The following is a 12,500-nucleotide window of genomic DNA, read 5'->3' as shown; positions in this document are numbered from 1 at the left end:
TGAATGATAAGAAAAAGAATATAAAAAATATTTTTCAAAGGTAAGATAAGATAAAATAAGAAATAAGAATTAACGCCATCTCTTGAGTGATTTTACAAAAATGTTCTCCTATTTCTATTATTTACTAAAATAGATTATATTATATATTTTATTTGTCGCATTGTAAAAATTCTCCAATTTATTACTATTTCTGTCCTTCTTTTTACATTATATTAAGTATTAAAAATATTTAAAATATTCTTAACGCATGGTACTTAGCACCATGAAAATGAGATGATATTATCTATTTGATAATATAGCGTACTACGTAGTATATAAAATGGCGAGTAGATGGCATGGCATCATTGCATCGTATCGTTTTATCAAATAATGTGTTTCTTTATTAATCTTAATGGTTTCCTCTCTATTATTCATATCTCAATGATACCTCACATAGTTCAAGTGTTACCAGATCAAGAGTATAATGGAAAAAAATCAAATATTAGTGCGAAAGAGAGTGACATTGTCACTACTTGTCACTCATACTTAGAGAGTAACAGAAAATCAGAATATAGCAAATTCCTCTTGCGAGGGAATTTTTCTTACAACGCAAAAGCGTAGTGATTTTCTTGACAACCCTGGTAAAATATATATCTTATCTATGTTTAAATACAATTTTTTCTTTATTAGTTATGTAAATTTGTTACTTTTGTTTAATATTATAGATTATTTTAATATCAATATTAATATTATTAGTATCATTAATAAATAACTATACATACATATATAATATATATTATTCTAATTATATTCATTGTAATATAAGTTTTAAAAACAAATTTAAACTACAATCATTTTATATTATACGATCAATATGGCGGTTTTCATAAAATAGTAAATAAAAGTGGTAGATTTTGTTAAGCTTTATAATAAATTTGATTCAAAAGTGTAAATATTTTATTTTTTTTATATAATATTACTGTATGACCAAAATAGATGATAATTAAATTGTATGAAGTGAATATTTAATATTTGTGTATATTTTTTCTTAAAACTTATATTTATTTAATATTATTACACGTGTATTATATTTTGTAAAATATAAATTTAAATTCATAATATTATATTTATAATCATGTATTAAAATAAGAAATTATACTTAAGTTAATTTTATTAAATTTATTTTAAATTGTTTTTAAGATAATTTATAATAACATCTTTTATTATTTATTAATTTCCAAAAATTATTATTATAACTATTTCATAATATTCATAATATAAGATTAAAATATTTTTTTGTAATATTTATATATTTGTTGTTATTATTATTATTATTATTATTATTATTATTATTATTATTATTACTATTATTATATTTTAATTTATTATATATTTAAAATATAATTATTTATTTTAATAATACAAATATATGTAAGTACAAATATTCGTAAGAAATACAAAAAATACTTTACGAAATTTAAAATGTCTGTTTTGTTGTATTTTATTATATTAAAAAATAAATTAATATCTATTTTTATATATCGGATATAACGTATTGTTTTTTCAGATTTTAATAAAATGCGTAAATAATTGATGTTTAATTTTAAAAATCGAAGCTGATAATATTTTTAAAAAATGTTGCGTCAACGTGAATTACCAAGGGATAGAGTACTTTTTCGAATATTAAAAAATAAAAGTCCAACTGTTAGCAACATATGTGAAAAATTGGTATTTATTAACGCATAAAAATTACATATTTTATTAACACTATTCTTAAAATATATGTTCTTATGATATATATATATATATATTTTGCATTATTATTAATTAATTTTTTTGATGATCTTCAAATGAAATTTGTAAATAGTAAGATTTGTTTTATTTTTTTTATCATCTAATAAGAAATATAAATATAATAAATTGTTATTTTAGAATTACAATGTGAAAAATGTTGTCTTGTTATCAGAAGATGAACTTTGTGAACTATGGCAACATGTGAAAACTATACTATTAAAAGCACAAAAATTATATACTCAGGCATCAAATAATAAAGGCAAATATTTGAGAGTAAGATTATTTATATAAATGTTCTCTATGATTTTTTTTATATTATGCTATTATTATTATTATTGTTATTGTTATTGTTATTATTGTTATTATTATTGTGGTCTTATTATTATTATTATCATCATCATTATTATTATTATTATGAAATATATTATATTATTATTATTATTATTGAATATATTATATTTATATCATAATTTTTCAGGAACTTAATGTTATGGTTAAATTGATACATACAATAACTTCAATGGCTCTTGAAACAATTGTACAACGAATGTTTGTACCCAATATTTTATTACAAAATATAATGTTACTACATTCTGTTGTGTTACTTAATGTAAAGGATGAACAGGTTGGTATTTAATCATCATATTTTATTTTCTTGATATATTTTAAAAAACTTTTTAATTTTAACATAATCTTAATTAATTTTAAAAAACTTTTTAAGATTAAGAATGAAATATCGTATTTGTTGGAAAAATGGTGGATGTTAAATATGATATGGAAAGAAAAAGTAATAATAAATGCATTAAGATATCTTATTCAAAGTTGCAAATCTTCACTGGTAATTAATAATATTCATATTTATATATCATACATAGGTCAATAAATAATTTTAAATTAATTATATTTTTAGCAACATGTAAAACGTTTATATGAGATAAGATCTGCTATTACATTGCTAAAATGTGCAGAAGATATACAAGAACTACTTAAACTTGTTCGAGAAAAAACTGTGATGTCACTAGAAGAAGGTCGAATGTTAATATTACATTTATTTACACTTGGTGAACAATATATATTGGTATAATATAATTATATATTGAAATATTAATATTTATCATATTTAGCATTATCATAACACAATGGTTGTTTTAGGGAATACATAATAATATAAGAGTGGTATTACAAAATATTGGACATAATTATATTGCTGCATATGCAGATTTATATATAATTGCATGGTTAAATGCAACTGAAAAATTAAAAAAATTTATTGTTGAAAATTGTTTATATAATATTATTTTTCATTGCTTTCGGGCATATAGAGATTCTGCTGGAAGAGGAAAACTTGGTAAAAATCTGCTGTCACTTCTTACTGCTATACATAACAATAAACAGCAAGTAGCTAGGTCAATGATTCACAATCAATGTAAACCTTTGCTTTGGAAACATTTAAAGGTATTAAAAATATATGTATATATATATATATATAAATTTTTTTATGAAAAATAAATTAAGTTTTTATCACAGGCACCTGGTTCTTTCATTAGATGTAATGCTGTAGAAATTCTTTTTGTAACAAATTCTGTACAATATACATATGCTTCAAAAGATAGAAATAAAATTTACCTTCAAAAATGTTATAAAATAATAACTGATCTTTTAAAAGATTCAGATTTTGAAGTATGTAATGTTACTATGAATGTAAGTTAATTTATTTAAATTATTTTTAATTTTTTTAATTTTAAATATAAAATATACATATATATATATGCTTTTATATAATATTTCTATATTTTAAAAATATATATATATATTTTTAGGAACTATTTAAGATGTTAGAAAAATATTGGACTTTTGTACCAAGAAATATTATTCGAGATTGGTTAAACATTTTATTACATTATACAAAAAATGCTAATAATTCCAAAATAAGAGCAAATGTTTTTATTGGTTTAACAAGAATATTAATTAAAGAACGATCTCGTAGAATGCTCATAGATTTTCTACCAAATTTTGCAAACAGTATTTATGATGAAGATAAAGCGGTATTAGAAGCGTTAATTAAACTTCTTTGGCATGTACAAAATCAACTTGGAATACCATTTTGGAATATAATACCTTTGACTTATGTTCTCGATCGTTTAGAGGTATACAATAATAAATAAAATTTTAACTACTCTAAAGTAATTTAATTATATTTATTTTATTTATAAATTTAATTATATTATTTTTAGACTACTCAAGACATATTTTTATTACAAGAATTAATAAAACTAATTTGGTTACGTATATCATTAAATGGTACACATTGTGATAAAATAATAGATGAATTAGCATATATAGGTACAAATAATATAAATGCTATTAGAAGATTTTGTTTCCATTCTAAACTTGTTATAAGCTGGAATACATCCACTAAACTTATTGAGACTTTATTAGTTATGATAAAAGAAGAAATTAAATGTTTACCTCTAATGAAATTATTAAATAAAAATTGTAATAAAAAGATCAAAATTGATAATAAGAGAAGCAAATATATAAATGGTAATATGATGTATATAATATATTAAGTTTAAAATTAATAATTATGTTTATTTTAACAGATTCTTTGAATAATTGGAATAAAAACCTTGATAATTATAAAGATAATTATAAAGATGTACATATATATATTGATGTTATTGCTATGTTATTAATAGGAAATATTAAAAATACAAAGGAAGAAAAATTCTATAAAGAAGAGATGAATATTTTACGAGTAATTGCACATGCATTACCAGAATTTTTTAAGTATCTTAGAGTAAGAATAATTTATTTTTCCAAGATAGGAATATAAAAAAGAGATTTTCTAATAATTTTTTAATTTTTTTTTAGGAAACACCAATAAATGAATCAGTAATATTTTTATTTTCTTTAATTCCTTCGAGATTATTTTTCAATAAAATTGAAGTTATTGAAATGTTAGTACAAGAATTATGTAATCCAAATGCTCCTGATGATACTATTCTTTCAGTTATACATGTTCTCATGAAATGGAATAAAGGAGATACAATTTTGTTTGCATTAACGAATATTTTTACAGAATCTTTAAATATAAGTTTAAATAATCAGGTAAAAATAAATATATATATAATATTGTATACATACATATATATATATATATATATATATATAATGATAAAAAATAATATAATTAAATATTTACAGCATGTTATTAATAATACAGATGTATTTCAAATTAATGAAAAAGGTTTAGAATTAAGTTTACGAATTCTAAAACATTTATTACATGATGAATATCAATCAGTTTTAATGAATAAATATCATAAAGATATACTTAAATTTTGGAAAAACTTATATAGATTAAGAAGTTTTATAGAAAAAGAATTAAATAACGAATGCAATATAAAAAGTCTGATATCCAAAGATATAATTGTGCAATTTTTTAAAGAATATATATCAATGATTTCAATATTATATAAGAAAGATATATTTGAAGCATCAGATCAATTCTCAGAAATTTTATTATGGATTAGAAGGTATGAAAATTAAATATTAAATTTATTAATTTTTATGAAGATTATTGTTATTATGAACATTTCATTTATTATTAATACAGGACAATAATACCACATATATCGCAGATAGATATAAATACTATAGAAAACCATCAAACTTGTATAAATATAATAAGAAGTACTTTTGACATATCAAATTATCTATTGGAAGAATACAATAGTACTTCAAAATTATGCTGTGATATTGTACTTTTGTATTGTAGTTGTCTATCTTCAACAATTGGTATAGTTTTTATGAATAATGCATTTGATGCTATAACAATGTTATTAGATTTTAGTAAAATGGCTTATAAAAAACAAGAACCAAGTTTATTAGAAATTATTGTACCAAATTTCGCATGTGTTATGATGGTTACACTAACTAAATATGATCAAGATAAATTATTTAAATATACGAATGTAAGTAATTAATTATTTAAAAAGATATATAATACACTAACTAAATTATTAATTACAGAACTTGAAATTATTAAATGGGTTAACTGAAAAATATTTTACAATTATTAAAAATACTTTTGACAGTCAAAGTTTATATCTCTCATATATAACTATTATGTTTAATGCTGCAATCAATAGTATAAGTACAGAAATAACACATATGTTACAATGCTCATGTGTAACAGAAGAAAAAATTTTAATTACTCAATTCCCTTATTTAGCAAAAAAGATATTAAAAATTATTTTAAATAAAAGAAAATATCAAAAATTGAGTATACAAGTATTAACAAAGACAATAACAAATTATACGAAAGTAAATATATTTGCATTATGTTTAAAATCTATTACTTTAATTAAATTAATTTATGTATCAAATATTTTTCAGATTGACATGCTTTCTGCTCTGATAGTAATATATAAAATACTTAAATCAACTGATAAAACAACTATTAATAGACTTAAAAACGTGACATTAGCAGCCAAAGAGCATTACCAAAAGCAATCTTGTAATAATTGCTTTGACAGGTATTATTAAATTTTGATTTTAAAAATAATAATATATTAATCCTGAACATGAATAATATATTAACATTCACAATGATATGATTAAAAAAACTATTATTAATTTTATTTTTTCAGAAATATAAATGATGCAATGAATATAGTTATAAATGCAATATTGAAACAATAATATAACTATTTGCTGATCATATATAAATAATTGGGTCATATTATTTATTTAATATGTGATGTTTTAACTACATATATTTTTTTTATATATGTTAAATATTAAAATATTTCCTATTACTTTATTTTTTCATATTAAAAGGAGTATAAATATTTTTATATAATATAAGAGAATATTTTCATACAAAAAAAGGAAAGTATAAAATTAATAGAATTAATATCTATAAATTTAGATATTGCATGTAATTAATAAAATATGAATGCACTTTTTGTATAAATCTCACTTCCTTAAATATATAAAAATTTTTTTATACATGAAACAGATAAAAATTATGAAATTATAATTGCCATTTGCTACATAATGTACAACATAGTATTTCTATATTCATTACATTTACTTAATAATTGTTACATGTTATTTAGGCAGAAAATGTTATATTTCTCATTTGTCTAACAGCAGCTACAAGTCTAGCATTACATCCTGAACTGCTGTTTTGATAATCTTCTGGTGATAGCCTTAATAAAAGAGACATATGTTGCAGATTTTCTGATAAAGATAAACCAAGTTCTTCCAAAACATTACCAAGATAATCTACAATATTACACATATTAAAAAATAAAAAAAATATTTTATAATATTCAAATTTTTTATAAAAAAAATATCATTTTATTAGAAACATACCTATGTCAGTTGCAAGTTGCTTGCATGCTGCAGAATTTAATTGACAAATTCCTAATGTTTGATCTAGAAACATTTGACATGTTTCTTTAGTAATAATTTCTAATAAAATATCAGTAAATCCAGATTCAGTAGAACTTTGTGTATATTGTGGATCTGCAGCTTTTAAAGCTTGAGTAAGACTTGGATTTTCCCTAAGCAAAAATGGCTCTAAATGTTGTGGTAATGTCATTAAGTATTGTCCAACTTGTGTTATATATTCTTGAGGTGCAAAACTATAATCAGGTAAATCTGCACTTAAATGAATCATTTTATTGGCTTCTGTTGACCATGCTGGTGCTTTTTGTACTAGTAACAATTGTGTAAATATAGGAGCAAAAATTACTTCATATGTTGCACGATGCAAATCAGAACATAGTTTATTAATAGATTTCATTATTGGATCCAGAATTGTTTCATCTTCTATAAAAAGATTTAAATGAGTAATAATATTTCTTTTTTAAAAATTTTTATATTTTTATTAAGAAATTTTTATAAATTTATTTATAATTTTATATATTTTATATATTACCTTTTTGGAAAGATGCAGTTAAATTCTCCAATTCAGTTTGATTTGATGTATTTAAAAGTAATTTTTTATATTGAATGAAAACACTACAAGTTGTACTTTGTAGTTTATTGTTAGCTTCAATAATATCAATTATCACTGATTTTTCAAATTGTTGAATATGTCCCAAAAGATCACCTATGTATTAAAATTAAATAACTTTATTTAATTAATATTAAATTTACTTAAAAAAAAAGTTAAAAATACCTATAGTCTGCATTAAAGTCAGGCACATTTGAAATAAATTCCAATCTTCATGTTTTACTTTTTTACGCTCTAATTGTCGTATAGCAGCTTGATATTTTTCAAGATATTTATTAAAATAACTCTGTAAAAGTAAACATTTTCTTGAAGAAACAATTGAAGAAAAAATGTTTTATTTTAAAATGTTATTTATAAAATAACATACAATCAAAGATTTTAATAAACCAGGATAACCACAGCCATCTGTAAAGAGTTTACATCTTTTATTGGCTTCATTTGCATATTCCATTACTCTTGAAATGCTAAGGGAAAGAATATTGATTGTATCACTTAAATCATCTTGTGCAGAACCCATAGATTGTAGCTGATGTTCAAGTTGAGCTGTTTCATAAATATTGTATTTTACAACATATGTAACATAAGGTGCATATATTGCTTGTGCCAATGATAATAGTTTTGAGTTTTGAAATTTTCCATGTGATGATGTTTCAATTACACCTTGTAAATTTATTGCAAAATGCTTTGTAATTTGTTTAAGTTCAAGTAACAAAGATAATTGCATAGCATTTGTATGTTGTTTTAAAAATGATTCTATACATTCCGGAATGCTTGGATCCAAACTTTTCAAAAGATCAGCATATACATCAATTATGATATCAATTGAAGTATTTGGAAATACAAGATGACACCATTTTACCTTTATTAAAATCATATTATTTTAAAAAAATGATATTAGATATTTTAAAATAAAAGTTACCTGATCATTCCAACTAGATAATAATTTATCATAATAAGTATGTAACCAATAAGAAACATTTTCATCTTGAGCTAATTCAATAGTACGACGCCATTCTTGTCCTAATGATACTTTCAAACAATTATGATAATATTTAAGAAGTTGTGGTAAACGTTCTATTTTATTAAAAATATCCACGTAAACTTTAGATTGTTCTAAATATTTTAAAACAAAAATATTAGATACAAGTAATATAAAATAAGAAAGAATATAACATGATCAATATAATATACCTAAATTTGCAGCAGTAAATGCTTGAACTAATTTTGGACTAGCTATAGCTTCTAATCGATTTTTTAATCCTTCTAATTGTAATTTTTTATCCTCATAATCAATAACATTTACAAGCATAGCCAATGATTTTTGCATACTGAATAATTTATTTGCAATAGCTTCTACATCACCTGATTCAAATACCTGAAATATTAAAAATAATATAAAAATAAAATTTATAAGGATTCATTTGCTTTTAATATATGTGATATGTTATACCTCTTCAACATCATTAGCAAGTACACTCCAATTATCAGCTTCATGTAAACCTTGTTTAGCAGTTTGTAAATCTGTTTTTATTCTATCTATTTTTTCTAATGTTGCCATTGATGAAGCAGTATCTTTTTCAACCTATTTAACAAATTTTTTATAGTAATAACAGATATTATAAGATATATTATAAAAAAAAGAATTAACCACAACCTTTTCTATTTCTTGTTTAACTGCAACCATTTTCTCTCTCAAAGCTAAAGCTTCTTGTTGTAAAAACTGTGTATCTCTTAAAACCCTTGGCAAACTTGAAAGAACAGATTGACTAGTCTCTTCTAAAGCACCATTGACTTGTTGCACATATAATTGCAACTTCATTACCAAAGATGAAACAAATGCCTATTAATATAATATTTTTATTTAATTTTTTAAATAAAAAAATAGAAAGATGCAAAACATTAGGAAATATATAAAATATTTAAATCCAAATATTATAACGATTTCGTATTCGAATATTTATTTATATATAAAATCATGATTAAAAAATTTCTGAAATTTATTTTCTGTTCAATGATTATACTTTAATCTGCAACATAGTAAAAAAGAATATCATCTTTGAAAAAGACAGAATATCATTGACCGCCAATGGAAGCAATCAGTTTAGTGACTGAAAGTACTAGTGCTGCTGGAAGTCAAAAATTGTGTTGAGAAAAGAAACAGAACCCGCGCAATTGAGATTACCATAATTATATGACTTACATCTTTATTTTCTTGTGCCTCGACAGATTTAAATGTTTTATTAATCCAATCTTTGACATCGAAAGTATCTTCGGAAAATGCAGATACATCCTGAAATCAACAATTTAAGGTTAGGAACGATTTGATCTTTTACATTGAGAATTTTTTTTATAAAATACGGTAGTTTTTTTCCATATTTCAATAAAGATTCTGAACTAATGTTTTATTTTCAAAATTTTTTAATAAACGCAAATCAACAATTAATGCAAAATAATTAAAAATTCACTTTTTATTGCTTACCATGATAAATTTATGAACCGTGGTGAAATCTTAGTTTTTTTTTTTAAATTGAAAACTATAATGTATAGAGTATTATTAATGACAATATTTTTAAAAATCAAATTTATATTCTTTTATTTTTGCCGCCACATAGCATAGAAATACTTTTTCTTACGTTCACTTTACTATTGCACTTTACGTGCTGGTTTTGTGACGCCGAAACTAGATTATTATCGAACTTGATTACAAGAAAAATTAAAATATTCAATTATCAAATATTAATTATCAAATATTTTTGTATATCCCAAAAAAAACAAGTTTGCAACGTGTATAATTATCGGACAGATCAATTATAAAATATCTAATATTTTATATATCAATAATAGTTCGCAGTTCTAGGTTAACGAATTCAGTTTACTCAATTGTGAAAATGTGCAAATTTTTAAAAATATCAATTTCGATATGCGATACATTATGTGCCAATATAACAATAAAATAGGAAAAATAAAATGAGTGTTTTTTTTTTATAATTATTGTGATAAAACGACTTGTGTATCTCAAATTCCAGAGGAAATACTATAACGGAAAAGTCATTCTGGAAGATGCTGTTCATCCCTTTACAATGATCAATTTGGTTTGATTGTAACATAGGCCACTTGGATTTCGACAAACCATTTACCAGAAGATCGTAAATTGAAGAGGATAAGGGAGGGAAAATAGAAAACAGCATGTTATCGGCCATTTCCGGGCCCTTTGTTAATCGCCACGCCTCCGAAACTGCGTTTGCGCGTAACAATTTGCGCAACAGTTGGAAATTGGAATTTTGCCTCGAAATAACCTTAATCTCGACAAAAATAAGAATTGGCTAAAGAGTACTACAATCATTTAAGTCTTTTTTTTTTTACAAATGATGAATACATCGTCTAATTGAACAAAAACCTATTTTTTTTACGTTATATTATACGTTATATATTTATATTTTTTTTATGTTACACAAATTCACATGATATATTTCATATCTTATATGTATATATATATATATATATTCATCTTAAATAATATTTTTAAATTTTTTTCTTATCATATATTCGAAATACTATCTTGAAGTTTTAAGTTCACATGCTTAATAAGAAAATTATTCTTTTGCATAAAGTTGAACTTTATTACGGTCGACAATCAGACCCAATCAGTATATTAGAAGCGTATGCATTTAATGTCGCGTATAAAGTGCGTCGATCAGAAGTCCAATTTTGTAATCTTGCTGTGCATATGAATGCGTGCCGCTGATAAATTGTTTTTCAATTAGATTGTTAGACTGAGACTTTTTAAAAAAACACTTTTTAATGTATCATAAACAAACGAAAACAATTCATCTTTTACGATATTCATTTGTTTTTATGTATGTAATATTGACGTTAAAAAACAGATATTAATTACAATAATTTATTTTATTAGTATAATTTAATAATTTGTATTGGTTTGATAATTTTGTTATAATGCTATTTCTTATAAATTTAATTCTCAATGCTAATATTTGATATAAATTAACGCAAAATTAAATACAATGTCATTTTTTATAAATTGAAAAACTTATAGAGTCTTCATCCTTATACAGAAAGACCATTGTAAGTAGTAATTATTTGGTACCAGGATGATTATACGATGTAGAAAGATAAAAAGATGTCCTCGACCTTGGAATATCAACCAATCCCAAGCTTTTATTTCTTAACAGTACGGGATTGGTTAAATATTCTCCATGATATCAATTTCCAAATGTTTCTAATTAAAAAGATTTCCCAAAAAGCAAATTCCCGGTAAGTTGATAGAAGAGGTAATCGATTTTCTTGTTTCTTTTTTTTAATCTTCATTAAGCACTATTTCTTTAATGCACTGCTAACTGAAGCTTGAAAAAGTAGTTATCAATGCGTGATAACGAGATAGTGAACGGATTCATTTTTTGTATAAAAATTCAAAAAATATTTATTTAAATTACGCATTGTTTAATTATGCAATGAACAATATGTTGATTTATTATGACTGTGTGGCACAGAAAATCTATCTCTTATTGACAGAAACGTAACAATTAATCAAAGGAATGCGATGCAAGAAAAGCCACACTGACAATTTGAAATGTCCCTGTGACACACAGTTAAACGTCAAGAGCCTTTGGTATCAGCCTTTGGTATAGTGCTCATATTACATCTGGCTGCGATACATTACATTGGACCAGCCAATTTT

At 22.6% G+C, this 12,500-nt stretch overlaps 2 protein-coding genes across 2 annotated transcripts; one reads left to right on the top strand and one right to left on the bottom strand.

Moving 5' to 3' along the window:
• The first annotated feature begins 89 nt into the window (after nt 1-89).
• Nucleotides 90-11,851, top strand: LOC107993556 (uncharacterized). Its single transcript, XM_062077838.1, is given in 18 exon segments — nt 90-620; nt 1,547-1,707; nt 1,912-2,046; nt 2,252-2,398; nt 2,495-2,611; nt 2,684-2,851; nt 2,926-3,228; nt 3,301-3,474; nt 3,594-3,920; nt 4,008-4,317; nt 4,377-4,573; nt 4,648-4,884; nt 4,981-5,312; nt 5,393-5,750; nt 5,809-6,102; nt 6,175-6,314; nt 10,831-10,879; nt 10,881-11,851. Coding segments are annotated over 17 exon segments (3,414 nt in total). The 5' UTR covers nt 90-620; nt 1,547-1,614; the 3' UTR covers nt 10,914-11,851.
• Nucleotides 6,743-10,885, bottom strand: LOC107993553 (conserved oligomeric Golgi complex subunit 7). Its single transcript, XM_017050038.3, has 11 exons — nt 10,284-10,885; nt 10,005-10,094; nt 9,459-9,644; nt 9,255-9,386; nt 8,996-9,179; nt 8,724-8,917; nt 8,172-8,663; nt 7,970-8,090; nt 7,727-7,900; nt 7,159-7,617; nt 6,743-7,068 (listed from the first exon to the last, which is right to left on the bottom strand). Exons 1-11 carry the CDS (start codon nt 10,284-10,286, stop codon nt 6,896-6,898), a joined length of 2,208 nt encoding a protein of 735 aa, XP_016905527.1. The 5' UTR covers nt 10,287-10,885; the 3' UTR covers nt 6,743-6,895.
• Nucleotides 11,852-12,500: the final 649 nt, after the last annotated feature.

Source organism: Apis cerana, linkage group LG8, assembly GCF_029169275.1.
Source record: "Apis cerana isolate GH-2021 linkage group LG8, AcerK_1.0, whole genome shotgun sequence".
Taxonomy (NCBI): domain Eukaryota; kingdom Metazoa; phylum Arthropoda; class Insecta; order Hymenoptera; family Apidae; genus Apis; species Apis cerana.
This window is presented reverse-complemented; position numbering and strand designations above follow the sequence as displayed.